We start from the raw sequence: 26,215 nt of genomic DNA on the forward strand, positions 1-26,215 counted from the left end.
AGTTATCTAAGCTCTTGTGCCTCTTTCTTGGGATCCTCCATAAGGGACACGTGAAAAATATTCACCAGGAATTTGCTTATTCAAAACCCTCTGCAACTCTCCTAAGACTTACTTTCCAAAACCTCAGCATAAAAGGCAGATTGAAGCAAGCACTGCTGTTCTGACTGTACCTAAGGAACAGCACATAACAGCATTAAACTCAGCTGCTGGAGTGCTCCAAGGCTTCCACAACCCATTTGCCACATGATAACAGGCAACAGCCACAGGCTTCATAGGTTCCGTGTGGACAGCTGTGGCAGCAGGGTTGGGAGACGGCACTGATCACACAAGAATGTACTTGGCTTCTCAAAATTCACTACAGTGTATCAAATACTCAAAAAATCTGAACACTGAAGGAAATCTTCTATAATAATTCTTTTAATAGTTGAAGCATAAAACAACACCAGGAAACACTTGAAAAGAAATGATGTATTAATGCACTCATTTCCTAAGACAGCTCTTTCCAGCATAAGCTTAACATTTCTTTGTGCTTACTGGCATGCAGGGGAATAAAAACACGTGCGTGATGTTCAGCTGTGCTCTCCTCCCAGTAATTTAATACACTTTACTAAGGCAGAATTCCCAATCCTCTTTTGCAGAGAGGAAAGTATACCTGTAAGGAACTCTCCTAAAACCATTTTGGTTCTGCAAGTATTCCAGCCTACAGTCCTTCCAAATCTAACTGATGTTTCCCCACATCATTTTCTGATCACCCAGAGCTCTGGGAAACACCAGGGCAGGATGATGTGAATGAGATCAGCTGTAGCATGGATTCTCCGAGGAGCCATGGGTACCTCTGCAGCTCCAGGCTGCACAGGAAGGAACACATGCAGAGACCTGGTTGCCTTTTATCACTGCCAGCACAGGAAGCACGGGCATTTCTGGGATTATGCCTTTTCCCACTGAGCCTTGGGAGCATTTGAAAAACAGCCCATGCCTGTGGCAAATGTCAGTCTTTTCCCAGTTATTCCTGTCAGCTTGCAAAGAACTATTTTTAAGAATTTCTAGACTTCGTGCTGCAAGGAAAAAGCTTTCCCAAACACTAAGTATAAACAATGACAGGAAAATGATCCAATTCTATTAAAAAAGCTTCACTGCATCTCAACACTTCCGCATGGCTTTGGCTGTAAGAAATAGTTCAGACTGAACCCATTTCTCTGAAACAAAGCCCTGAAACAGGACTGCGTTGTGGTTTCAGCCAGCTAAGACAGATTGCAAGCTGAACTGATCGGAAGAACCAAACTTCTGAGGGAGCCCGTACTACCTCAGCTCTCCCTTCTGGCAAAACCCACTGACACTCGAACTCTGGGCACTCCTCCAAAGGACTGCTGAAGTGATTAATAGGCAGGAGTGATGTCAAGATTCCACTGAGAGTTCCATCTTCTGTATTTCACTGCAGGAAGACAGCTCATTTGAAAACCTCCACTGTGTTCAAGGAAGCTTGTGTGAACCCTATAAAAGAGAAGTCCCTCTACAATTAGGTAGCAAACTGGGATCCACACTGTTCCAGTATTAGGTGGCATATTGCATTGTGTTATCTGAACTTGGCCGGCTGTTTTCTCAGAGAGTTCACCTCATTGCAGCATTTAGAGATTTAAATTCAGTAAAGAAGCATTAGCCAAGGCAGACAGCACACACAAGGAAACCCCCTGCTTAAAGGAGATAAAGCAAAACACTCAACTACCAAAACTTCACTATCCTGTATTAAGTTACAAACATATGACTTCAGATGCTTTTAGAAGCTCCACAGCATTTTAATTCGCACATTCAAATTGAAGTTGTAATTTTTCTATCCCTGAATGGAGCAGTTGCATTAGCATTATCTATTGCTACAAATGTGTCAAGTGAAAATGTGCAGGACAACACAGCTGGCAGAACATCAGCAATCACAGTGAGTGATGAACTGGCCAAGGAGTTAGCCTAGGATGCATTATAAAAGCATGGCCAGCAAGGAGCAATGGCCTGGAACTGGAACATAGTAAGTTCCATACAAACATGCAGAAGAACTTCCTTATGATAAAGATGATGGAGCACTGGAGGAGGCTGCCCAGAGAGGTTGTGGAGACTCTTTCTATGAAGATACTCAAGACCCAGCTGGATGTCTAATTCTGCTACCTATTGTAGGGAACCTGCTTTAGCAGGGGGTTGGACTCAATCATCTCATGAGGTCCCTTCCAACCCCTGTAATTCTGTGATTTCATTAATGTGAACATCTCCATTAATGTGAAAATATGTCATGAGGAAGCAGTCTGACTTTTGGTTTGAAGTCTAGGAAACACATCTCAGTGCAAAAACAGAAAAGGCATTTATAATTAGCACATCCCACAAATAACATGCTGTTTAACAGTACGAAAGGAGCTCAGCAATAATTCCTAACAGCAATAATTCCTAACAGAAGTAACCTCACGTTTGTCCAACAGGCCACAACATTTTCAGTTCTTGAAAACAAACACAAACAGAATAAGGAAACAAAACACGAAGACACCAGGAAACGGAACTCATACCCCAAGAACCCTCCTGCTTAGGAGCATAACTTCCAGGTGACTGGATTTGCTGCTATCCTCTTACTCATTTAGCATTTAGGTTCCAGTATTTTTGTGCGTGCACTGACAGAATAAGTGTATTAAAAATTCTCATCTAACCTTGAATTTCTTCTCAAGTCTTCCTTCGAACGCATGCAGCTTTTATCCATCTTACCTTGCTGTGTGATTGCAAAGGTAACGTTCCTACAGAAAGCTACAGTGAACAATTTGTAAGAACATTTTTACAGCACTCCAGTTAATTAAGTGTTACAGTGGGATCAATCAGCAGGGCTGCAAAAAGAGCCAAGGGCTTCTTAGTGAAAAAAACAGCTATTAAATACAGTTCAAAACTGAGCTAACTGTAACATACAACATATGCCAATCTTTGTATGAAGATTGGTATGTCATACCAATCTTCTCACCAATTCCTTTTTCACAAGCAGTTCAGCTTTCAAGTCAAGACAGTAAGGGCTTGAGTTGTCCTCCATACAACCTTCTGCAAGCTTTCAAAAGAACTAATATTCATGTTAATGCAAACAAATGACGACGACTTCTTTTGTGAGAACTCTTAAAACTTGCCATGTAGCTATGCATGTCAACCTACCAAATACAACACATATCTTGCACTAAAGAAGAAAAGAAAGTTTTCCCACCTCCAAACTTTTTTGGCAACCTTTTCTTCAGGAGACTGTAGATGCCAACTCTATCAGTGCTACACAGTATTACCGCCAGCATTCCAATAGTTCAGCTGATTTGTTCAAGAAACTGACAGACACATTTAAGTCTCATTTCAGTTGAATCTGCATTCAGTTCTGACTAGGAATTTAAGGTCTTATCATAAGATGCCTGTAAATAGCTGGCACAAAGAATTGGCTGACTGCTCGGTTCTCATTACATGCATACTTCCTTAGCAGCAGGAAGCCCTGTACCACAGCACAACAAGGGTACAAAGAGGAATAACCCTCCCACCTTCAGCAGCTTCCTACAGAAAAGGTTCAGGCACACTGGGGGTAGGAGGAGGAGGAGGCTGCTTTATTGTAGCTGTTCTGCAAGATGTCATCTGCATGTGCACTCAGCACAGGCATTTACAGAGCCCACAGAACCACTGCTGGATTCAGCAGCACAACCACAGGTCAGCTGGGAATATACCCAAAACCCTGAATCATGATGCAAGCATCTTGCTGAACAGCATCCAGAACCAAGAGCAAGACTGCTCAGTCTTGTTACGTCCCAATGATTTCAGCTGCTCATACAGCATAACCACAAGTAGTTTCACTGATGTTAGGCAGAGATGTACCCATATATACAGATGTACACAGCAGTTTGAACAATATCCTCATCTCAGTCACCAACAGCAAGGAGAAAAACCTGCAGCACCAGAGAGGAGGTCTGCTGAGAAGCTGGGCCCAAAGCAACTCAGAGAAGTAGGATGAGCTTTCCACTCCATTCCACCAGAGCTGGAGCATTTTTGCTCATTTCTAAACTCCAAATTACAGAGGTAAGAATTGTCTTCAAAGACTCCCTTTCTTCTTCCCTCAGCCAGGAGAGGAAAGCACAGCACAGACCATCACCCAGACAGAACTAGCTCTGAAGTCAAATGCTGACAGTCCCGAATGTGATGCTGACACTGTCAGTATCATACCTGAACTGAGCCACCACTTGAGTGACGCTAATTGGAGCAGGCCCTTCAGCAGAAACAGAAATCAAAGCAGAGACTTGTCCTACCTACCTCTCCTACAGCACACTTAAAGTTTGATGGGGAAGTCAAAACCTGAGGGGTATGATGGAATAAAAACACATGCCAGAGTAGCAGCATTACCACAAACAAGCCATGGAAGCAGAGAAGGAAGTGCCTAAGCATGACTTGAGATTTTCTCCTCAGAGAACACCCCACAGGCAGGAGGTTTCACTCCAGCTCAGTCAGGCATCTGAAATCAACCCAAGCTTCAGAGCTGTATGAGGGGCAGAGCCAGTGACCACTGGCAGCAACTCCACAGCTCCTTCATTTCAGAGCTTCTGCCTTACTGCACATTACAACCCCAACCAGCAAAAAGCATGCTGAAAGCAGGAGCTGAAACAGACAATACAGATACTGTACAGCCCAAACAGACAAATTAGAAACGTTAGGAACTAAGTAGATATCACCTAAGCCCCCTTCTTTGAAGAACATTTAGTTCGTCAACTTTTTCAGGGAGAATTAACATGGTTAAACAATCTGTTGCTGTTAAAACTTCTTCCCAACATCCTTCACCACTCCCTTGCTGTTGGCTTCACTGTATGCAGAATGAGGCATCAAATTCCAGAGATCATCAGTCAAATATTTGGACAGGGTTCACATAATAGTCAGACTCCAACTGCACACTGCCTTTACCACACTGCTGAGCTGTATTACGTCCTGTCCCCGCTTGCCCCCGCAGCAAAGTCAGCTGTGGCTGCTATGGCTCTTATCAGTTACTTCTTGCCCATGGAGCTGAAACAGAGGCACTGCCCAGCAAGGCTCACAGAGAACTACTTGATGCTGAAAAGCAGGAGCCTAACAAATCCTCTAATAAAAAGCATAGCTGTGTATGTTCAAGAAGCATTGCAACTAAAATCCAGCTTGGAGGCCAAATTACCTTCCTGAAACATCTGTGGAACTCAAACTTGCTACTCCTTTCATTTACGTGACTTTCTTTAGTAACTGTGACTCAACTTCAATCACAGTTGAATTATTATGTGATGACATGAGCTCAGTGTGAAACATGCTGACGTTGGATATGTGAGCAATAAAAGGGCATTGGTTTCCTCTCTCACCAGAAGTCTAACAATAAATTTCTCTTTTTCCCAGAAGCAGGCGTGAACTTATATAGAAATACACTATGTGCAGAGACTTTTGGAAGTGTAGAACCCCTGTTATTCAGCAGGCAAGATGAGGATACCCTTCACTAGTTATGTTAGTTTGTAATTGGCAAATACAGCAGCCACAAGGTTTTAAGGAGTGCTCCCATAAAAAAAAAAGTCATTACGTTTCCAGACTTAAGCACAAAACCACCCTTCTGATATCAGTACATCCATGCAGTAACACATATACTACAGCTGAGTTTATTTAAGTATGTAGTTGACATGAAAAGCAAAAAAAAAAAAAAAAAAAAAAAAAGAGAAGATGGAGGGGGAAATAAAGGTAGCAAGTAGAAAATACATTTCTATTAACTGCAGAAAACACACTTAGAACTATTTTCACTCCTTCTTCAGGGCTGTGTCTGGAAGCCAAGGAATGTGCTAGTTATAAAGAGGCTATTTATGATGGAGTTCAATAGCATTTTAAGAGCCAGAAAGAAGTAGTCTCATGAAAGATACAAACTTGTACTAAGACTTCAACTGCAATAGCCCTAGCAATCACCACCAGGATACTTATAAATAGGCAAAGAAACTTTGCAATGCTAGTTGTGGATATCTGTTCCACCTGTCTATTTCTGGTTAAGAAATGCATCCCTGTTTGAAAGAGCTCACCTTTCCATCAGACTATGCAGAAAGAACAGGGAATGTAGGAGTCAACACCATTCTCAGAGCAGAAAGCCATAAAGAAACTACTCAGACAAAAGCAGCCATCCACAACCTCTCTGGGCAGCCTGTTCCAGCACCTCACCACTCTCCGTAAAGAATTTCCCCCTGAAATCCAACCTAAATCTTCCCTCCCTCAACTTCAAACCATTTCCCCTTATCCTGCTGTTATCTACCCTTTCAAAGTGTTGATTCCTGTTCTGTTTACAGGCTCCCTTTAGGTACTGAAAGGCTGCAGTGAGGTCACCCCACAGCCTTTTCTCCAGGCTGAACAAGCCCAGCTCCCTCAGCCTGTCTTTGTAGGGAAAGTGCTCCAGCCCTCTGATGGTCTTCATGGCTCTCCTCTGGACCCTCTCCAGCAGCTCCCTGTCTTGTGTTGGGGGCTCCAGACCTGGATGCAGTACTCAAGATGGGGCCTCACAAGAGCAGAGTAGAGAGGGACAATCACCTCCCTGTCCCTGCTGACCACCCCTCTTCTGATGGAGCCCAGGATTAATTAATTAATTAACAGGATATCTCAGAAATTCTTCTATGTTGCAGACCTCATGAGGCATACACTCAATTGCAAAGAAATCTACAAAGCCTCCCTCCATGCCCATACTCTGCAGGCAGCCTCTCAATCTGCTCCTTTGTCAAACACTGCCCTTCTACAGCACCAAATTTCAAAAACCATAAAGCTACTCAAGGCAACAAGTAAAATAAATCTGGTTCAGGCAAGCACCTTGTCAGTCAAGGTGCTGATCATGTTTTTCAAGTAAACCTCAATTGTTATTGCTTTCCAGAGCTGCATGTTTACAATCCAGAAGGTAGAACAAGACCGCTTGTTTGGTAAACAACAGCCAAAGCCTCTATTTGGGATACAAACAACTTTATTCAACACACCCAGTTCTGGATGACAGGTTTACTTCCAGGAATTTCAGAAATGTACAGGAATACTTTCAGATCTAACCTCAAGATTCTTATCTGCAATTCTCATCTCTGGAGTAAGTGACATAGCAAGAAGAGCCCGTTTCCTTTCTTGGGAAAGGAAGCTGTTCTCATCCGAGCCCTGAAGAAGTGTTTGACTCAGTGCCAATTGCAAAGAGCGTGTGAATTTTCATAAGAATTCAGGCCAGACCGGGGTTTTTAAGAGAAACAGTGGAAAAAAAACCCCAAACAAACCATTTGATGGAAAGGATTTCACCAGTAGAGTTTCTTAACAATAAAAAACCATCACAAAAACACAACAACACACACAGCTCTGTGTTAGTCCTGTCAGACATATTCATTAATGACTTATCACTAAAAGCAGATTATGCTAATAGACTTTCTGATGACAAAGCTAGAAAGCAATCAATAAAGCAGATGAAAATATTACAAGAAGCAATGAAGCAATGACTATTGAGACAATAGAAAGTACACCAAGGTTTGAAGGCACTGATCACTAACAGTGATGGTGGCCGTGTGACTAAGAACCAAATGAGCTGAGTGACAGTTTGTAACTGCTTTAGCTGTCACACAAAGAAATGGGACACGGGACATCCAGCGATGAACGAGCTATGGCAGTAACCAAAGAACGTAAGCAATTAATAAAATAACCTTAGCACTCATCAGCACAAAATGTAACATTTTCTCAGGAAGAGGAAGCAGCATTTTCATTTTTAGATACCGTCATCAATTCATTTCAGTCTAACGCTCCCATTTTAAGCACTGCCAGTCTACTATGTTTTCTCTGACAATTCTTTTCAGTTTTAGATACCTTGGAACTGCCTCATTTTAACCTCATTTAGAAAGTGGCTGCAGGGTAAACAAGCCTCCCAACAGTATGTTACTGCTTAACAAGTGCTTGTGGAGAACGACTTTAACCCTCAGAGATGAAACAGTAACCCACAGCAGGAATGCTAGGTGCTCACAGACAACGGCTCAATAGCAGCACCCTTAAGGTATCACACCTGGCCACTCAACTATTCATTTTCTAGCAGTGTTTATTTTCTTCGTTAAAGAAGTAGGATCTCATTAATTCACCTCAAATTTCTGTTTTTATCTTGAAGCAATATTAACGTTAAAATAAAAGCTACATGCTGCCCTCTGCTTAGAAACATCTCAGCAGAAATTGTTCTTTTGCTAAAACTTGTCCTGCCAACCAGATCCCAGCTGAGCCACCAGATGTGTGGGACAAGCTGCAGAAAACATTCCTGCGCGACATCGGGCTTTGAGCTTCATCAAAAGGAGAGGCCCAGACCTGAAGGCAGCTTAGAGGAGCTCTTTGTCTCAGAGGTGCAAACTGTCCCATCCGCCTCTTCTCTCGCAGTGCAGGGAGCAGCTGCTCCTCATAGGCTGGGAGGGCGACTGAGGAAAGCAATATCTTAAATCATTGTATTGCAAACATCTGAGGCTCACATGCACTCAACAGGACTGAACAAAACGCTCCCAACAAGCAACAACTGGTTTGACAACGCGACCCTTAAATCTCAAACCCCAAGAGAAGTTACTTGACATTGGCCAGGTTGCTTTCTCGATTGTTTTGGGTTGTTTTTTTCTTCCCCTTTGAGAAAAATCCTAAGGATCTGAACAAATTTCGGCAAGAGCCTCACAGACTAGAGATAGCTATAGAACAGCAGTTTGCTTGCAGAGTGCATATGGAACCCATCCACTAGATGTCAGTGTCCTCTTGGGCAGAGGAAACACTGGAAGCCAACGAAAAGAAGGCGACCTACAGTTCCTGCTCATCAGCTCAATTGTTAAGAGGAAATCCTTACAAAGCATCCCCTACGGTGACCTGTGCCCCCACTGAAGCAGCAGCAGCAAAAGTAATATTTGTGGCTGTCACACAGAACAATAACACAGCCCTGGTCCCAAGGTTCAGCCAAAAAAGCACTTACTCCTATGAATCAGTTTTGTTCCATCAACTCAATCAGATTATTGGAATAGTACACACTGAAACTGAACCATTTACTGAGAATTGCCTCTGCAGAGCTCCTTGCTGCAAAACCTAAGTCTCAAAACCATCAAGACAGACTCAAAATCGTTACTTTCCAAAGGATGTATCTGTGGAGGGCCACAAAGAACAAATGGGGGCCTGGGGCATCTCTCTTATGGGGAAAGGCTGAGAGACCTGGGGCTGTTCAGCCTGGAGAAGAGAAGGCTGGGGGTGGAGACAGATCTCATCAATGCTTACAAATAGCTAAGGGCAGGAGGCAAGTGGATGAGGCCAGGCTCTTTTCAGTGATGTGCAGTAACAGAACAAGATGCAATGGGCAAAAACTGCAACTCAGTAAGTTCCACACAAATGTAATGAAAAAACTCCTGACTGTGAGGGTGCCAGAGCACTGAAATACATGACCAGAGAGGTTGTGGAGTCTTCTTCCATGGAGATATTCGAGACCTACTTGGACATTTTCCTGTGTGATCTACTGTCTCAGGAACCTGCTTTAGCACAGGTTGGACTAGATATCTCCAGTGGTCCCTTCCAACCCCTGGGATTATGAGGAGAGTTTGAAGATCATGAGCTGCTTCAGAGAACACAATGGAGGAAACGTAGATATCAAAAGATATGAAGGCACTCAGAATTGGCGATAGAAAGGCTGCACTTCTGCTTCCCAGTTCTTAACAAAAAAAAAAAAGTAACCAAAGTTCATGAAAGCTAAACCAACACACAGAACACTTTTGGACCAAAAAAAAAAAGAAAGAAAGAAAAGAATAGTACTTCTCTAAGCCTAAATGAAGCCAGGCCTAAAGGCTTAGGCTCAGAAACAATAGATTAAATGCTCATAGCAGAGTGAAATTCTCTGTAATAGACATAGAAACACCACACCTACAGAGGGAGAGAGCAGAAGTCAAAGTTCAGACACATGTGCCTGCTGCAGGAAGAAAGGGTGGGTGAGTGCTTCTATGAGTTTGAACTAAACCTAGATACTCATAAAAACTGTATGTGCGAGCCTAGAAGGAGAACACCAATATAAAAGGAATCTTCTACTCTGGATTGATTGGGAAACTAATGGCAACAGGGGAACTGACAAGGGACTGACAGGCCAAAGGGGAAGCAGCTTCAGTACAAAAGCAGAGGCAAGCAAGGTTGGTTAAGGTCTGAAGGGAAGTCAAGCTGAGATTCTGTAACATACATGAGCACAGCTGGGACTGCATAAGATCTCCGTTATTAAGGAACCAATCACAACACTGACAGCAAGCACAAGAAACATGGTAGTTCTCATGAAGGAGACAGGGAAGGCTATGAAGCTTAGAAAACAAGAAATTCATTTTAGAACCATAACACGTGCCAAATTAGAAAGTACCCAGTGAGTCACAAAATACAGATTTCTCTCTTTTTAAAGGAATCACAGCAGTTTCCCAGACACACCTCTCACTCAGTCTCCCAGCAGGAAAGCCACCCGGGTCTGGGCTCGAGCAGGTGCAGCACCTGGCTGAAGTCACAGCCAGAAGAACCACTGGCACTGATATGTCCTTGCCAGACAGGCAAAGCACATTCACCACAACTTTTTCCTTTAAAATGGGAACTAAAAAAAAATAAAAAAGAGGAAGTAGAACAAAAAGAAATTACACAGCAGTAAAAGAGTAAAGCATTTATAAGTAAGGCAAGGATGGGCTGTGAAGCAGTATCAGTGCAGGAACTCAACGTGCCCTGAGAGAAATGGGGAGGATGATTTTTTTCCTTTTTGTCTCTCATTATCCACTAGTCAGAATAAAGAAATAAGGCATTAGGCTGGAACATATTAGGACATTATTTAATATTCTGAAAGAAACCCTATAATACCTTAAGGTCCTAAAATTCATTTAAATCATCTTTCTCCCCAGTTAAGAATACATCTGCTGCATTATGTGACATTGTGCTTTCCTGGCAGCTTTACACCATCTCCTCCATGTTCCTGCTCTGTCCCAAGTATCATGGCTGCCATCAGGACAGTCTTCAGATCACTTCAGCTGTTCATTCCTTCATGTTTTTAAGAAACCACATCTCCTACAAACTCACATTTGCCTGAGCAAGTCTTCAATAGTTTTACCTCTTGGCTCATAGGCTGAGAGTACAAAGAAACCTCTCAACTGTGCTCAGTAAGGAAATAATGTCAGGCTTTTCTACCCTTGTGCATATATATACAATGAGAACACTCTGCTTGCTGTTCTGTCTTTGTCCAAAGTTAATTACTTTGATAATTTAAATGAACAAGTGGCCCACTGAAGCAATAACAGCAATAAGGAGAGCATCCCAACCAAGTCCCAAGTCCAACAACATTTTCTACAAGTTTTATTTATGCTGTATCTGCATCTATTTCCTTTCTGGTTTAATAATTAGTAAGTTAGAATTAATAATTCTGTATTAAGTATTTAAACACTATGAAAACCCTGTGAATCACAAACACTAATGGATTAATGGGATTTGATACAACTCTTCAGTTTCTTTAGACATTATCAAAAATATAAGATTGCAAAAGCAGATTCTAGGCCTTTACATTTCATAGGCAAATTACAGCTATAACACCTGAAAGAAAGTAAATATTTTGTGTTCAATTCTTATGGCTCAGTTCAGACTTAGGCCAAGTTTCATCTGGCTACAGCTGGAAGTGCCCAGTGTGCACTCATCTGCCGTTCTCCATGGTAGATTAGGGGAGCTAACACATGGCATCCAGGGAAGAACAGTTTTTTGTTATCGATATGATTCTACAATGTGGACATAGGTATATTTTACTTCTGCAGTTCTGGAGGTGTTAAAGCTTGCAGTGAGCCATGCTGCTTCTTCAAGACTGCCAACCCCCTTCACAATCAATGAACTGCCATTAGAATGGAGCTCCATCCCCACCAGCTGCAGACAAAGGGCAGTCTGACTGCTTTTACTGTCTGGGAAGCAACAGTTAACACAAGGAACAACAGCTTCTTATACAGTCAATTTATTGTTTTCATATCAATCACTTCACAGTTGCCCCAGACAATTTAAATATTTTCTTAGACTTCTCTTTCAGTTCTCTTTTCTTTCATCTTCTTTTCCTAAGCCACTAATCTCCTTTATTGCAATTCCTTCCCCATATTAGACCAAAGGCTGTCCTTACAGTAACTCGTTACCGACACTGGCTGCAGCCCACAGTTGCCCATCTAAGAGCAGGAAAGTTGCTCAATACTAAATGCCTCTTCTCTGTTTACAGACACACTTCAACAAACTCTGAGACTGTGCTACAGCTGTGGTAAAATCCACATTCTCATACTGGAGAAACAGAAGATAAAGACGGAATTAGCAAGGTGACTCGGTGAGAAGCTCTGACTGCCAACAAATCAGAAGAGACACGGGGAGATTAGCATTACAAAGCTCATTGTCTGCAGAAACCGGAGCTATGCCTTATTTGATGGTAAAATCCCGGTGACAATTCCTGGCACAAACACAGCTTCTTCATTTTTGCTGCCTGTTTCACTCAGCATTACATGAAGTGCTCTCCCTGCAGCCAGAGGGATCGCAGCCCACTAACCTGTGTGCACCCTCCTGACGCCACGTCATCCCCACAGGGAACCTCCTGCTTTTGAGCATCTTCCTCCTGAAACTTCTTACTGCTTATTTCTCTTCAACTCTTTGAAAGGGTTGATAACTGCAGGACAAGGGGAAATGGTTTGAAGTTGAGGGAGGGAAGATTTAGGTTGGATGTCAGCGGGAAATTCTTTCCAGAGAGAGTGGTGAGGTGCTGGAACAGGCTGCACAGAGAAGTCGTGGATGCCCCGTCCCTGGAGGCGTTCAAGGCCAGATTGGATGCGGCCCTGGACAGCCTGGTCTGGTATTAAATGGGGAGGTTGGTGGCCCTGCATGTGCAGGGGGGTTGGAGATTCATGATCCCTGAGGTCTCTTCCAACTCTGGCCATTCTGTGATTCTGTGAGTCTCCATCAAAATAGTTTTTTTTTACCTCTCTCAAGAAGGGGTATAGTTTATAGCATCTTACCAAGTACAGCCTTCCAAGTAGAGAACTGACACAACTACTTTAAGGTAATGGAAAAGCACTGGTCATGGTTCTTCAGAGTGACAAAACAAGCAGATGAAGCACAGAAGAGAGGAAAGTTGCATTATGAAGTTACTTCCTCGGAACAGATCTATCAAAGCTACACAGGGAAGAGGTAGATAAGAGAGAACAAAGTCTGAAATGTTAGAGTAAGGTAGGAGACAGCAGAAGTGAAGTGAGTTTGGATTTTCATGTAACATTAAAAAAGAACTAGGAAAGTGAGGCACAGTACTGAATAACTTCAGTGGAACACGTTGTACTGCTATTTACATCCACAAAAATTATTTGACTTGCTTTTCAGTGTGGAAACAGGTATGTCTTATGTCAGCAAAAAAATCAACTTCTAAAATTCTGAAGCTCTCATTGCCTACTACAACACTTCTAGCAAGGAAACAGGCCAGGAACTGTGTGCAGTTTACACTGGGGTGAGACATGTTCCTTTCCAAACATAATGGCATCCAGCACTCAATAAAAGACACTATTTTAACCAAGTATGACACATACCAGTTTCTCAATCTTTCTTTCCCTCAATGGACATGGCAGCATTCCAAACAAAATCAATAGCTTTAATATACCTCAATTTAATTCCAACAGTCAGTTAAGCTGAGCCTTGCAGCAACATCTGCTTTAGTTTCACTTGTAGGAACAGCAGCATTTTCCTAAAGCTTTGGCACCTTTAATCATTGCATGGTGCCTTCCCTCAAAGGCTTCCTTCCCCTCATTCTGTTCCTAGCATTGCACATCAGTATTCCAGTGAGCAACAAGAATGGCTATTAATGCTAATGAGTCCAGACAGGAATACACATTTGCCCTTAAGAGTCAGTAAGGGCATGACAAGCAATAGGATGAGATGTGCAGCATTACTGCCTCCTGACTTTGAAATGCCAAGTACAGACACATCTACACTACAGTCACCTGCCTTCAGTTCATTCAATCCATAATAATTTGTATAAACCTAAAGCTTGTTCTGAAGTTTCTCAACTATAGGAAGATAAAGATGAGGACAGGCACATTGTTCACACAATTTTCCACTCCCTCCTTCCACTCAGCATTCCCAAAGAAGTAAAAAACTGATAGTTTAAAAATCAAGAAGCCATTCCAGAAATACAGTGCTAAGGATAATAGTAGTAAAGGGGAACAGAGAAAAGAAGCATTCAGAAGCAGACTGGAAATAAAATATCCAAGATGGATCGCTGTTGATATGTGCTCAATCAAATACACATGTTGCAATTTGCATAAGATCTGAAACAAGTACTAAGCCCAGTGGAAAACTACACACTTGAGGGGGATAATTCAACTACTAGCTGACAATTGTAGAATTCCTAAAGGGTACTGTGTTTATGCAGTGCTCAGAAGAGATCCAACAAGCTCAAGACAAATCAAGAGACAGCAGCAGACAAATGCAGAAGGAAGCCCACAAGTGCAAGCATTTCTTCTAGCTTGCAAATGCCTGCGGAGGTTTTTGAAGGACACGTACTGTAACACACACACCTTGCACCAGCAAAGTTCCCCAACACAGTTGTTTCTTCTCGAGCCCAGTTCACAAGCCTAAAGGTTTGATGTACTTTCCACTCAGTATGACACTTGTATACACATTAAGCTGGCCTAACACAGGAAGTGAAGAGTTGTGATCTCTCCAAACAAATCTTCAGTACCAGCATATAAAAGCAGTGAGATGAATTCCTACGAAGAGAGCATTTTATGTTCTCAGTTGCTGCCTGTTGACATTAAATTCCAGAACCACACTAGCAGGAATCTGTTATGTTAACAGGGGAAAAAAATAAAAAAATAAAAAAAAAAATCAGATCTTTAAAGTAAATATTGTCTATTCTGTGACTGTCACTCCTCTTGGAATAGGCCACAAGGAACAACAGCTGGAAAATGCACACAATCAGCAAGATCCAGTGAGTTCACCACTTCAGGACTCAGTTCTGGAGATTTAAAAGCAGTAAGTACTTCAGTGACCCCACAACATCTAAAGGACTCAGCCATGAAATGCGAGAATAGGATTCTCTTCTGCATCTGCTTTCTCAAACTAGCTCCAGTGATTCCCTGATGTGCCCTACAAGATCCTCCCATCAAACTCAATACGCTCCTATTTACCTCTGCAGTACCGTCAGTATCTCTGAAATACGTCAGTTCATCACTTTGTTACATCCTTGACTGAATTCTCTTTTTACTTGCCTACTATTTTCCCTCAATTCCAAGCATGTCCTGGCCTGATGTACATTTAACGTCTGGAAGTTATCTTCACCACTAAAGAACAAAAAATACAATTACCAAGGTTGTTGTTATTTTTATTTTATTTTGTTTTTAAATATGCACACATTTTTCACTGGATGGTCACACTGCCTTACCTTACCAGACACGGAACATTTTTCTATGAATACAGGAAGGGAAGCTTATTATGTATGCTATAAGACTGTACAAACAGGATGCTGGCTTCGTTTTCACACAATCACCCATTTACACAGTGCAATGCTTTTTTAAGTGCTGCACCAGGAGGATGTGTTGCTATAGCTTTGCACCAAAAGTACCATCGTGTTTAATAACCTATACGTGGCCAGAGCCATGCGCTCATGCAGGGCAGTCTGTAGTGAAACTCACCACCACTGGTACTAGTGAGCAATTTTAGCATTAAATATTTCCCATTAGGAAATGGCAGTCTATAAACGACACTGTTAATGGTCTCCCGATTCAAATCATTTATTTACAGGCTACAGATTCGTGGAATTAGTGAAAAATAAAAATACAGGTAGGCTTCCCTCAGCCACAGTTTGATGTATTCAGGTTTCTACCTGCTCTCTTCAGACAGAAAAAACAGTAAGTTGAAGTTCTAAGCAACTTGCAGTCTGCATTTTCGCTGTAACTAAATTTTAAAAGATTGTTCAAAGGCTAAATTTCATCATTTGATGAAAATGCTTAAAAAGTGTCTGGCGCCAGTTTAGGAAACAACTGGTGCAACATTTCTACAGAACAGTGGAGCAATTTTATGATAATTCCCACAGCAGTTCTGTGGAACAGCCTTTGAAAAACTTCCATTTGTAAAGAAAAATATAAAAACATTGAGAATGCAGATTTGTGAGCAACTTTTGTAAAGCCTGACGTCCAGCTTAAGGACAACTTACCCTGAGCACTGAGTTTAGAAAACACACTGGTGTCCAAAGGTTTAAGTGCAAAGCCCTGATGTTAAGAATTTCATTGCAAAAATCAGTTAAAGAAAGCAAAGTAAGTAATATTTCCCTTCCTAGGCCTACACTTCACGAACTGGAAGGAACAGAAAAGTACAGTGTCCATAAAAAACAGAACATTTCTTCGTGAACAATCAACTCCAGTGAGTGCTTGAAGCACAAGATCCTTCCACGTGCCTACAAACAGTCATTTTTCTCCATTACCATTTACACTCAGTTACGTTGATGCCACCTCACAGGAAAGAAATTAAAATTAGTTTTACACCTTAGTTTGGTCATTAAGAAAACCAACAAGGTACCTTTGTGTGTTACACTGCTAAAAATGGAAGTCTCAGACAAAAAGTGAACGACAAAACAGTCAGTGATCTGGGGAGGCTCACCATATCTGAAAGATTATTTCCTTCCTTTCACAGTTTGGGCAATAGGGGTGCTGCCCTGGAGGCAATTTATAATTAATTCATTTCTGCAGGAATTCCCAGGTTCTTGAAGCAGATAAGCTAACCTACATATTTCCTTCCCTCCAGAATAGGTTTTCATTTTCCAGCTTTATTTTGAGTTAAATGATCCCACTGAGTACTCCTTCTGGACAGCTGTATTCATTTCAATTAACAGTTACCTATTTGCTAAAATGATCAGAATATATGAGAGCAGCAACTAATAAAGAAAGCGCAGCTACAACTCACAATTTTGTTTTCTACACAGGAAGGCAAAGACTGACGTAGAAAATAAAAAAAGATTTAAAATTGATTTCTACACACAGAAAGGCAGTAAAAAGAAGCTGATTCACTGCAGAAATGCAAACCCTAATATATTTCCCACCACAGAAGCCCATCAACACCTTACAAACCCCAGACATCCCCTATCAAAGTGCAGCACCCTGTGCCCATCACTTGGGTTTGTTTGTTGAGTTTGTTCTTTTAATTATTCAGTTCTGTTCAGTAAGGCTGTGCAAATAGTGGGCAACAAACCTAAGAACATCTGTACCAGTAGGATGCTACATGCAAGTGCCATACATGCTACCAGGAGACTGGGTGCATTGGGAAAAGACATTATTCCATCACAGGGTTATGCATTGGGAAGTCAAATACAGTCCAACAAGAAGTAAAATATTTAGGACAGAGTGAAAGACCACTCATGCTTCTCAGGAGCTGCACAGCTCCCACAGCAATCAGTCACTTCACCATGATGTGTAATACACGCCGGCAAGTCCCTCGAGCACTTATGGACAGGAAAGCCATATAACATCCTTCAAAATGGGGACCCAGACAGCCATCTTTATCATGTACCATCATGGCATAATAACATAAATGATAGACATATAGACTATTAAAAAAAGCAACCAAACAATGGAAGAAGTTCACTATTCCAGACCAGCAAGCCCCCCCAAAGCTCTCAGAGATGGTCAGCAGCTTGGAATCACGCCTACTGGGCTCTGAAGTGCAGCCAGACCTGCATGGACCAGAACCTACAGCTGCAGTTCTCTGGCTCAGCAGAAGAAACCGGCTTCTCATCCACACTATCCACCCAGCAGCAGATAAGATACAGAGCACATCTTTGCTATCGTTGCTTACGGCCCATCCTCAACAAAAGCACAAAGCAGAGGCCATGTCAATTGTATGCCACACTTCATTTTCAGCCTCCCATTGACTCTCCCTGCTTAGTTTAGTCTAAAATAAGAAGTTTCAGCCACTTGTTCCTGTTGCAGTCCTGCTGCACAACAGAGAGACAGTCAGTACCTCTCCAGAACCAAAACAAGCGCTGCTCTTAATCTCACTGATCCATGCAGAAGCCGCTCTTCCTGCGATCACAAAGGGTACAAAACATCTGTGTGTTCTTAGATAAAAACAAAAAGCAGATGTCATCCACACGAGCCAGTAGGAATGACAAGGCAATAAGACAGACTCACTACACAAATGCAGCAAGATGCAAAACCATTTGAGAGAACACCGCTGAACACTGACCTTAGAGAAATAAACAAAACCGGCTGGGACTGACACGACTACATAAGAAGGGAGTTAATGAAAGACAAGTTTGTTTAAAATTTACAAGTTCAAAATTGTAACTAAATAAGAGATGAAAGTAGTGCATATGTTCTTTAAAGCAGCATGGCTTTAACTAAACTAATTACTCCTCAGGAGCTTTCCAGTCCATCACTTTAGACATTGAAACTGATAACTGAGACTTCTTGCCTAAAACTAATACATTTCAGTCATGTTTAACAATCAAAGCCTGCCCTCCAACATACACAGGAGTAAGGGAATAGCCCTTCCCCTAAAAGAGGAAGAAATCTAAGTTACATGGATAAGCTTAAGATCACTTAGCAACTGTGTTAGAAAGTCTGTGATAGCAACCTAAACATTGAACAAGGCAACTAATCCATACAGCACTTACTACTTTCACTCTCCTGATTTAGTTGCCCATGGCACATTAATAACGCTCACCGATTTGATTGTTTTTATTAGATTAAGGGAGTTCAGAAGTAAAATAAATAAAACAAGTAACTGTCAGGAGCATAATGGCAGAACTTCCTTCAGAACTGCTGATGCTTCCTTCTAGAAATCCTAATGAATGAAACTTATCTTTATTTGCTTTTGCACTTTTGATCTCACGGACCTCTCAGTCCACCAGAAAACATCATTCATAGCTTCAATCCTCTTACAATAGCTGTTTCTTCTCACTGGGGTCAGTAGCTACATCAGCTAGCTACTTTTTACTTGTTTTTTAAGCTGCTAAGTCAATTCTTCCAAACTTTCCTTTCAAAATGCAATTCTGTTACAGCAACATTACCTATAAGCATTCCCACAAATTGATTATCAGCTTCTTAAGAAATGAAAATATCCATTTGTAGCAATACAAAAATTGGGTCACCCAAACTAGGTCATCCATTTATATCTCCTATTTAGTATCTTCAGGGATTTTTTCTATATCATCTTTTTTAGAACGTAACTCCTAAGACAGCTGAAGCTGATGGCAGAAGGGAAGACAGAAGAGGCCCTCCAAGATACAAGCTGTAACTTTCCTCTGCAAGTCTCAAGTGATTTAATCATTCTGATATCATTACTCAAAGACACTTCAAAACAAGGCTCCCAGCTCAGAACAATGGTCCTTCACTGCCCTCTCTCCCTCCTCATCTTTTGAGGAACTTGCTTTCCCAGCAGAGCTCCTCATTAACTCTTGTACTGCCTCAGTGGCACTGGGCCAGAGCCGCACATCATGTCTGGAAGGTGCAGGATTTGAGGCAGTGACCCAACAGTGCAGCCACAGCCCACAGCTGCAGTTCTGGATCCAAACCCCCGCAGCTGGATCAGCGTGCTCTCCTTCCAGGAACACATTCTGACCAAATTTCATGTTTGCTCATGAGATGACCTTACACTGTCAAGTTCTTAATCAGACGAAGCAGGGAAACCAGGAGCTTAGCCTCTTTGCGACATCCCCATGCTAGTTAGCAGAAATAGAACTGAATATCCATGCTTCACTTAAAGAAAATCCTGCACTTCCCAAAAGCACAAAGAGCTTTTGCACTGCTCAATTCATTTATGCTCCACTCAGTTCCACAAATGACCTTCAATGCCTCGCCCTAAAGAAAGTGTTTCAGAAAATCAAGAAGAAAATTGTCATCTATCCTCTGCTTTCAGTTCTACCACATGTACTCGTGTTGCTGCTCCCAGCACTAAAAATGCATTGCTATTTTCTCTAGGCCAAAGCTTCCTACATACTAAACATATCCTCAGCACACAACCCACGAATTTTAAATAGTAACAGTGAAGAAAATCAAACAATTCCTATTTACTACAGATTAATGGCTTTCAGATTAATTCTAAAAGTTTTGGATTTTCGTTGCACTTCTATTAACAAATACGCATTAAATAAGCAGATATTCAGATTAAACTTTCCCTGCCTGCAGAGCTGCTAACTTCTATTTAACAACAATTCCACACAGGAAAAATAGCCTGAACACATCACAGTTTTAAGGTAAATTGTGCATACCTCAAAACAAGAAACTGTTTCTACAGCAATCACACATACGCAGAAATATACAGCCATGTGTACCAATATGTACAGACGTGTACATATGGGGCTGTGCAGAGCTCCAGATTAGAATGCAGTGCAGATGAACTATGGTGCTCTCAGACCTCCATCTCTCTCAGCATCTGCCTATATAGGAAGTATGCATCTGTGCATACCTGCTTACACCAAAAGGCACTGTAGGACTGAGATCCGAATAAAAGCTAAGTACCTGACATGCCATTTACATTACTTGGGGTGCATGCCACGAAGTGCAACGATGAGACTATCATATGTTCCTCCTGGGCATTTTCACAGTATCCAAAGGCCATACGCAAACCTTCAGTACATAAAGCAGGAGAGAAAATAAGTTCTCTGACAAAACCCAGAGTATTGCCCAATCAAGTTGTTTAAGTTTCATTTGCTTGAAAGAACTACTGCAATTTTAGTTTGCAAGATCTTATATCCCGAAGTCTCTATAGGAGCTTTGTGGTTGTATTCAGCCACCCCTATGAGAGCTCAGAATGGCATCTTTGAAACAACAGAAGAAGCACTCAGAACAGGACAAAGCTGTCAGTTTCATGGCGTTCACAAAACATTGTATTTCATATAACATCTCCAGAAGAGCAGTTCCCAAAATTCCAGAAGCCTCTGAAGCTGAGGGTGACTGCAGTGACCATGCAGTCATACTGCTCCAAGCAGAAGTATTGCACAGCAAGGAAGCTCTGGGAATGGCGTGCATGACTTACCACTGCTCACAAGGAAGCAATCTGCTCCCCCCACGCCCCAGATCGAATTAACAGCATTAACTGAAACACGGTTAGCAGGAATAAAGCTTCAAGAATATGTTAACACTCCATGCAAAGCCTCACGTGGGAGACAAAACAGAACAGCCACTTTCATCATGAGCCAGTGGTCTGCAACCTACTGACATCTGTAAGAGCAGAGCTGCTTATGACACATCTGTGTACTTATGGGCGCGTTCTCCAAGGCCAACATCTGTCTATCACAATTACAGGAAGACAAACGCTCAGAATTGTTGATGTTTCCCCAAAAGCCCCCAGTTTACATGAATTTCCTACCAACCTGTACTTATACGAAGTAAAATTTGCCTCAGTCTTCTGCAAAAAACAGGCAAGTACTTTATAAATTAAAACTTCAGAGGCCAGTGGGCTCAGTGGACTCCAACCAAGTGTTTCCCTGGTTTAGCCAGAGCAGATACAAACTGCTCCTCTTAAAAAGCCACTGTGCTTTCTGTAATGTATGTGACGAAGTGGAGAGCTCATGCTTCAAACTGTGTTATAAGCATGAAACTCATGCAGTAAGTAAACACTACAAAACATCACATCCAGAAGTATCTGTACACTTCATTTTTTAAGAGCACATAAAAGTAATTGATAATGTGTTCTGGAGACACATGACTCTTAACCCTTTCTGCTAATTTTCCTTATTACACATCTTCTAAAACAATTATATTCACAGGTACTCCAGAGGTACACTAGTGGTATTTCAAATAGGGAAGTTCACACAAATGCACATCAGTGTACAGACACGCTTTTAAGAAGGGTGTTCCCTAAGTGCTATGGTTGAATGTATTGTCCTCTCTTTGATGGTATATTAGATTGCACAAGAATTAGGAAAAAAATAAAAATAAATAAAAAAATCAATGGCACTCTTATCATCAGTTTGTGGGCTATTACTGTGTAACTGAGTCGTCCTGATCAGTAACTTAGAACAGCCAGGACTGTCATTCCACTGTTGGTAGTCTCAGCTATTTTTGAGGTGATGCAATTTCCTCAGAAGTAAATAACATCCCACCTCCTCTTTTTTTCCATGAAGTAATGAGAGAGCAGGATCTAAAATTGAACTACATCAAAAAAAAGAGACCAGGAGATTAAGAGGGACACCTACACTATAAAAAAAACCTCTTTATCTAATTCAAATGAATAAGCTGTTCAAGATCCCTCTTGTACTTCAGAAAACAGCACATCAAGTTCTACAATATCTCCAAACCCAGAAGTCTGAGCTCTGATGGAATGAACAGAAGACAGGAGGCAATGCTCACCTGTATGAATTAATTACCAGCGTTCTCTTGAACAAAAGGTATAAAGACAACCTGAGACCCAGTAACTCTCTGCAAAATCATTAAGCAATGTCATTAGCAGTATTTAGACTGATGATCCAAGGCAGGATGGTCTTGATAGCACTGTCTCCAAAAAGCTGAGTCTCCTACATGGTACCCAGTGCAAAAAGCAGAAAGATTCAGCCACTCTCTGTGAGAGTGAGAGACAGTGTGAGAACAGGTTAATCAGGGATATAACCCAAATATTGTCAAATAGACACATACTGCAAAGCATTTGTAAAGCATTATCTCAAAAAATCAAATGCTGTTTCATCACTCATTTCTCCCACATTACAATGGCGACCTACATCAGAGAAATGACAGCATGACAGCAGCAGAACACTCCTGCTTAAAATTTCACATAAGAAAAATAAATGTAATACCTGTGGACTTACTAAATGAACATCAGCAAAATTGTATTTATTGAAGTTTTCCCAAAAACTAGAGGCTAGGAAAACTATTTTCATTGAGAAAATGTTTGACTTCCAATCCTTGTTTGAGATGAGACATATTCATTGCAGAAAATGAGAATCCAGGCCAGGTGGGTTGTACTCATGCAACACAAAGCACCATGAGGAAGCAATCTCCTCTTCTTACCCAGGTATCAGTGTCAGCTTGCACGTACTGCAAGCACACGAGTGAAAACCTAACCTTGATTACCTGAGGCCTACCTGTCCCTAGAGCCACAGACATCTGCCCATGGCAAAATGCACTGGCAAGCTTCCACTGCTGTCAGACTCACGCTTCACTTAAACCCAACCGTACACAGCCGTAACACTCAAGAGATCTCCTAATAAAGTCCTGCTTATTTATGAATGCAAAGCAATTAAGATTAAATCCATCTGATCACCAGTAAGAGACAATATCATTTACCATGTAAGCAGAAATATAAATAAATATGCCAGCCCTCCCCCTTCCAAGCAGAGCACGCTCTCAGGGATACCCAGAGCATCACTAAATAGCAGCTGTATTGATCGGCACTTTGGACTTTGAGACAGACCAGCAGGTGACTCCAGCCAAACCCAGCCTACCTGACCACAGCTCCAGCATTTTCAGCACCTCCTCCAGAACTCGCTGACACCCATCAGATACATTTAGTTCATTCACTGTGCCCTAACCATAATTCTGTAAGCCAATTAGTCAACACTCAAAGGCAATAAAGATGCTACACAAAGAACCACCTTCAGTTGCATTCACCACTATGCCATTCCTATTTTTAGACCCCATTTTGACTTGGAAATTAAAGGATGAGTAACTGCAATTCCTTTTCTACAAACATGCCATTGCATTGCAGCAACAATACATCCTGCGCTTACATGAGAAAATAACGCTTTCCTCTTCCTCCCCACAGCATCATTGCTAAATCTTAAAGGAAACAGTACAGAAGCCTTTTGCACCCTTCAACTCTCTTATTTTTCCTCCTCAATCACCTCAGTGAGCACCTAAGCATTGTGCTGCAAAAATAATGAATACATATATAAATAAAAATCCCAACAGCACAACAACAACCACAAGCTGAGGATGATCTGAGTGAAAATAATCAGTAACTGTGATTCTCATCACCACAGTAACCTTTATCTTCTCTAATACATGCAGGTGAATGCTGAGACTAACATGAGTATTCACACCAAGGAACAGCATCTTGGTTTCCTGGTTCTCCTGTAATTTATTATGCAGAAATAAAACAAGAAAGTTTGAAATAGAAGAAAAAACATTTTGGATGTAATCCATCTTAGGGACGTTGCTTGGGCATTTAATGCTATTTCTGGTAATACACCTTTATCTTGAAATGCCTTAAAGCTGGTTTCTGAGCTCCTTTTCCTCATGTTTCCTTTCTAGCAGTACTTGGTGCTCCGTGTGAGCAATAGGAAAGCTTAGGGCCGGGCTATTCAAGTGAAAGCAAAATAAACACGGCATTGGAAACAAAATCGACTTTTCCACAGAGGTGTCACTACGTAGAAGAAAGGATGGCACAACTGTTTGTGCAGTAAGGAAGCTCAGGCATTAGGCTGCGGATCAGCTTTCAGACGGCAGAAGCCGATTACAGATGTAACGCAGACAGCGCCTAGCAGAAAGGCCGCCAGAGCCCCGGCATCCTGCGCCGCCCTTCCCATAAAGCGCATCCAGCCCATGCGAACGAGGCAGAGCGAAGAGCACGGCGCGAGGAGTCGGGCCGCGTCCGACGGCAACGACACTGAAACCATCACTTAAACGACGGGGTTCTGCCAAAGCGTTTAGCCCTCACATCGCGCAGCGGCGACGCTGCGCCAAGCTGAGCCCAGCCGCACGGCCCCAGCCCTAGTGCCGCTCCCCCCATTCCCGCCCCCCCCGTTTCCCACAGCCGCGCACTTCCCGACGCGGCCCCGCCAGCCGCTTCCCACGGGCCCCCGCCCGGCGCTGCCCTCCGCCCCGCGCTCCCACCGCCCGCTCTTGCGCAACATCCGCGGCCCCTCCCGCCGCCGCGGCGCGATGCGGGGCTGACGGCTGCGGATGGCCGGCGACTCGGGGTCAGCCCAAACGCGGGCGGATAAAGACGGAGCGAGAGGCGGAGATGCGCGCACGCGGCGCTCGCCTTCACCTCCGCGACGGGTCACGGCGCGTTTTGGCATTGTTTGAACAATGCTGAGAGGTGTCAGCGCCGCGGCCGGCAGCCCGAGCTGATCGCCTCCAGCCCTTTAACAGAACGGGAGGGACGAGACGGGAAAGGGGCGACTCCCGACGGCTCCCCCCGGCAGACACCGAGCTCGGCCGGGAAGAAAGGGACGGAGCCAGTGGGGGATGGGAGGGAAGGAGGATGGATATCCCCGGGGGAACACCCGGCACGGCTCCGCGGGCGGCACTGCGGCCAGTGGAGACTGGGAGGGCGATCCCCCCGTGACACGGAGCGCGGCGGCCCCGCGCGCAGCGGTCGAGCACTCCCTCCCTCCCCCCCCCCCCCAACACACAGACACACAGCTCGCCGTCCCTTTATCTGCCGAAGGAAGGAGGGCTGTGTGTGTTAGGGGGGGCGGTCTGACGCTCCCGGTGCCTTTTCCCACAGCCCCGGGGTGGAGAAGCGGGGCAGATCCTGCCGCGGAGCGAACCGAGGCCCCTCCCTGCGCAGCGCGGCGCACGCCGCAGCTGCACGACGCCCGGCAGCCCCGCTCCGGCCGAGGGAGACGGCACGGCCACGGCCCCGACCCCCCCGACCCCCGGCCCGCTCCCCCCGCGCCGCCACCCCTCACCATGAAGTCGCTGGCAAAGTTGTCCTCCCCGTTGTGGTCCGTGTCCTTCATGGCCTGCACCCGCTTGATAAATTTCCTCAGGATCTCCTCCTGGCTCATCCTGCCCCGCGGCCGCCCCGCCGCGCGGAGCCCCAGCCCCGGCCGCCCGCTCTCCGCCTCAAGCCCCTCCGGCCGCCGCGGCCTGCCCGGCCCCGCCTTGTCCCGCGGCCCGCTCGCACGGCTCCCTCCGCTCACGGCCGCCCGGCCGCCTCCCGCATCCTGCCTGCCTCCGCCCGACCCTCCCCAGGCGCCGCCGCCGCCGCAGGGACACGACGAAGTCCCCACCTCCTCCCCCCGCGCAGGCGCGGCGGCCCCCGGCCCGGCCTTCTCCGCCCCCGCCCCTCTCGGAGAAAGCCCCGCCCCCTCCGCGCCCATTGGCTCTCTCTGACGATCTCCTCGTCCTATTGGCTGCCCGGCACGCTCATCAGCGGCCGGCTCGGCCCCCGGAGAGAACCTCGTTCCGCTCTTCGCCTCGCCCCGCGGCGTCGGCCCCTCCCGTTTCCCACGGATGGGCTCTTCCGAAGGGCGCTGCACTGGCGCTGGAAGGGACCACTCGGAAGGCGG

At 43.8% G+C, this 26,215-nt stretch overlaps 1 protein-coding gene across 1 annotated transcript in view; it reads right to left on the reverse strand.

Moving 5' to 3' along the window:
- PTPN12 (protein tyrosine phosphatase non-receptor type 12) overlaps positions 1-25,894 on the reverse strand; it is a 68,966-nt gene extending 43,072 nt beyond the window's left edge. Inside the window, exon 1 of the mRNA XM_048949736.1 lies at positions 25,613-25,894. Within this exon, the coding sequence (XP_048805693.1) occupies positions 25,613-25,711 (99 nt within the window). The 5' untranslated portion in view covers positions 25,712-25,894. The remainder of the gene's footprint in view (positions 1-25,612) is intronic.
- Between the last annotated feature and the right edge of the window lie 321 nt (positions 25,895-26,215).

Source organism: Lagopus muta, chromosome 1 (assembly GCF_023343835.1).
Source record: "Lagopus muta isolate bLagMut1 chromosome 1, bLagMut1 primary, whole genome shotgun sequence".
Taxonomy (NCBI): Eukaryota; Metazoa; Chordata; class Aves; order Galliformes; family Phasianidae; genus Lagopus; species Lagopus muta.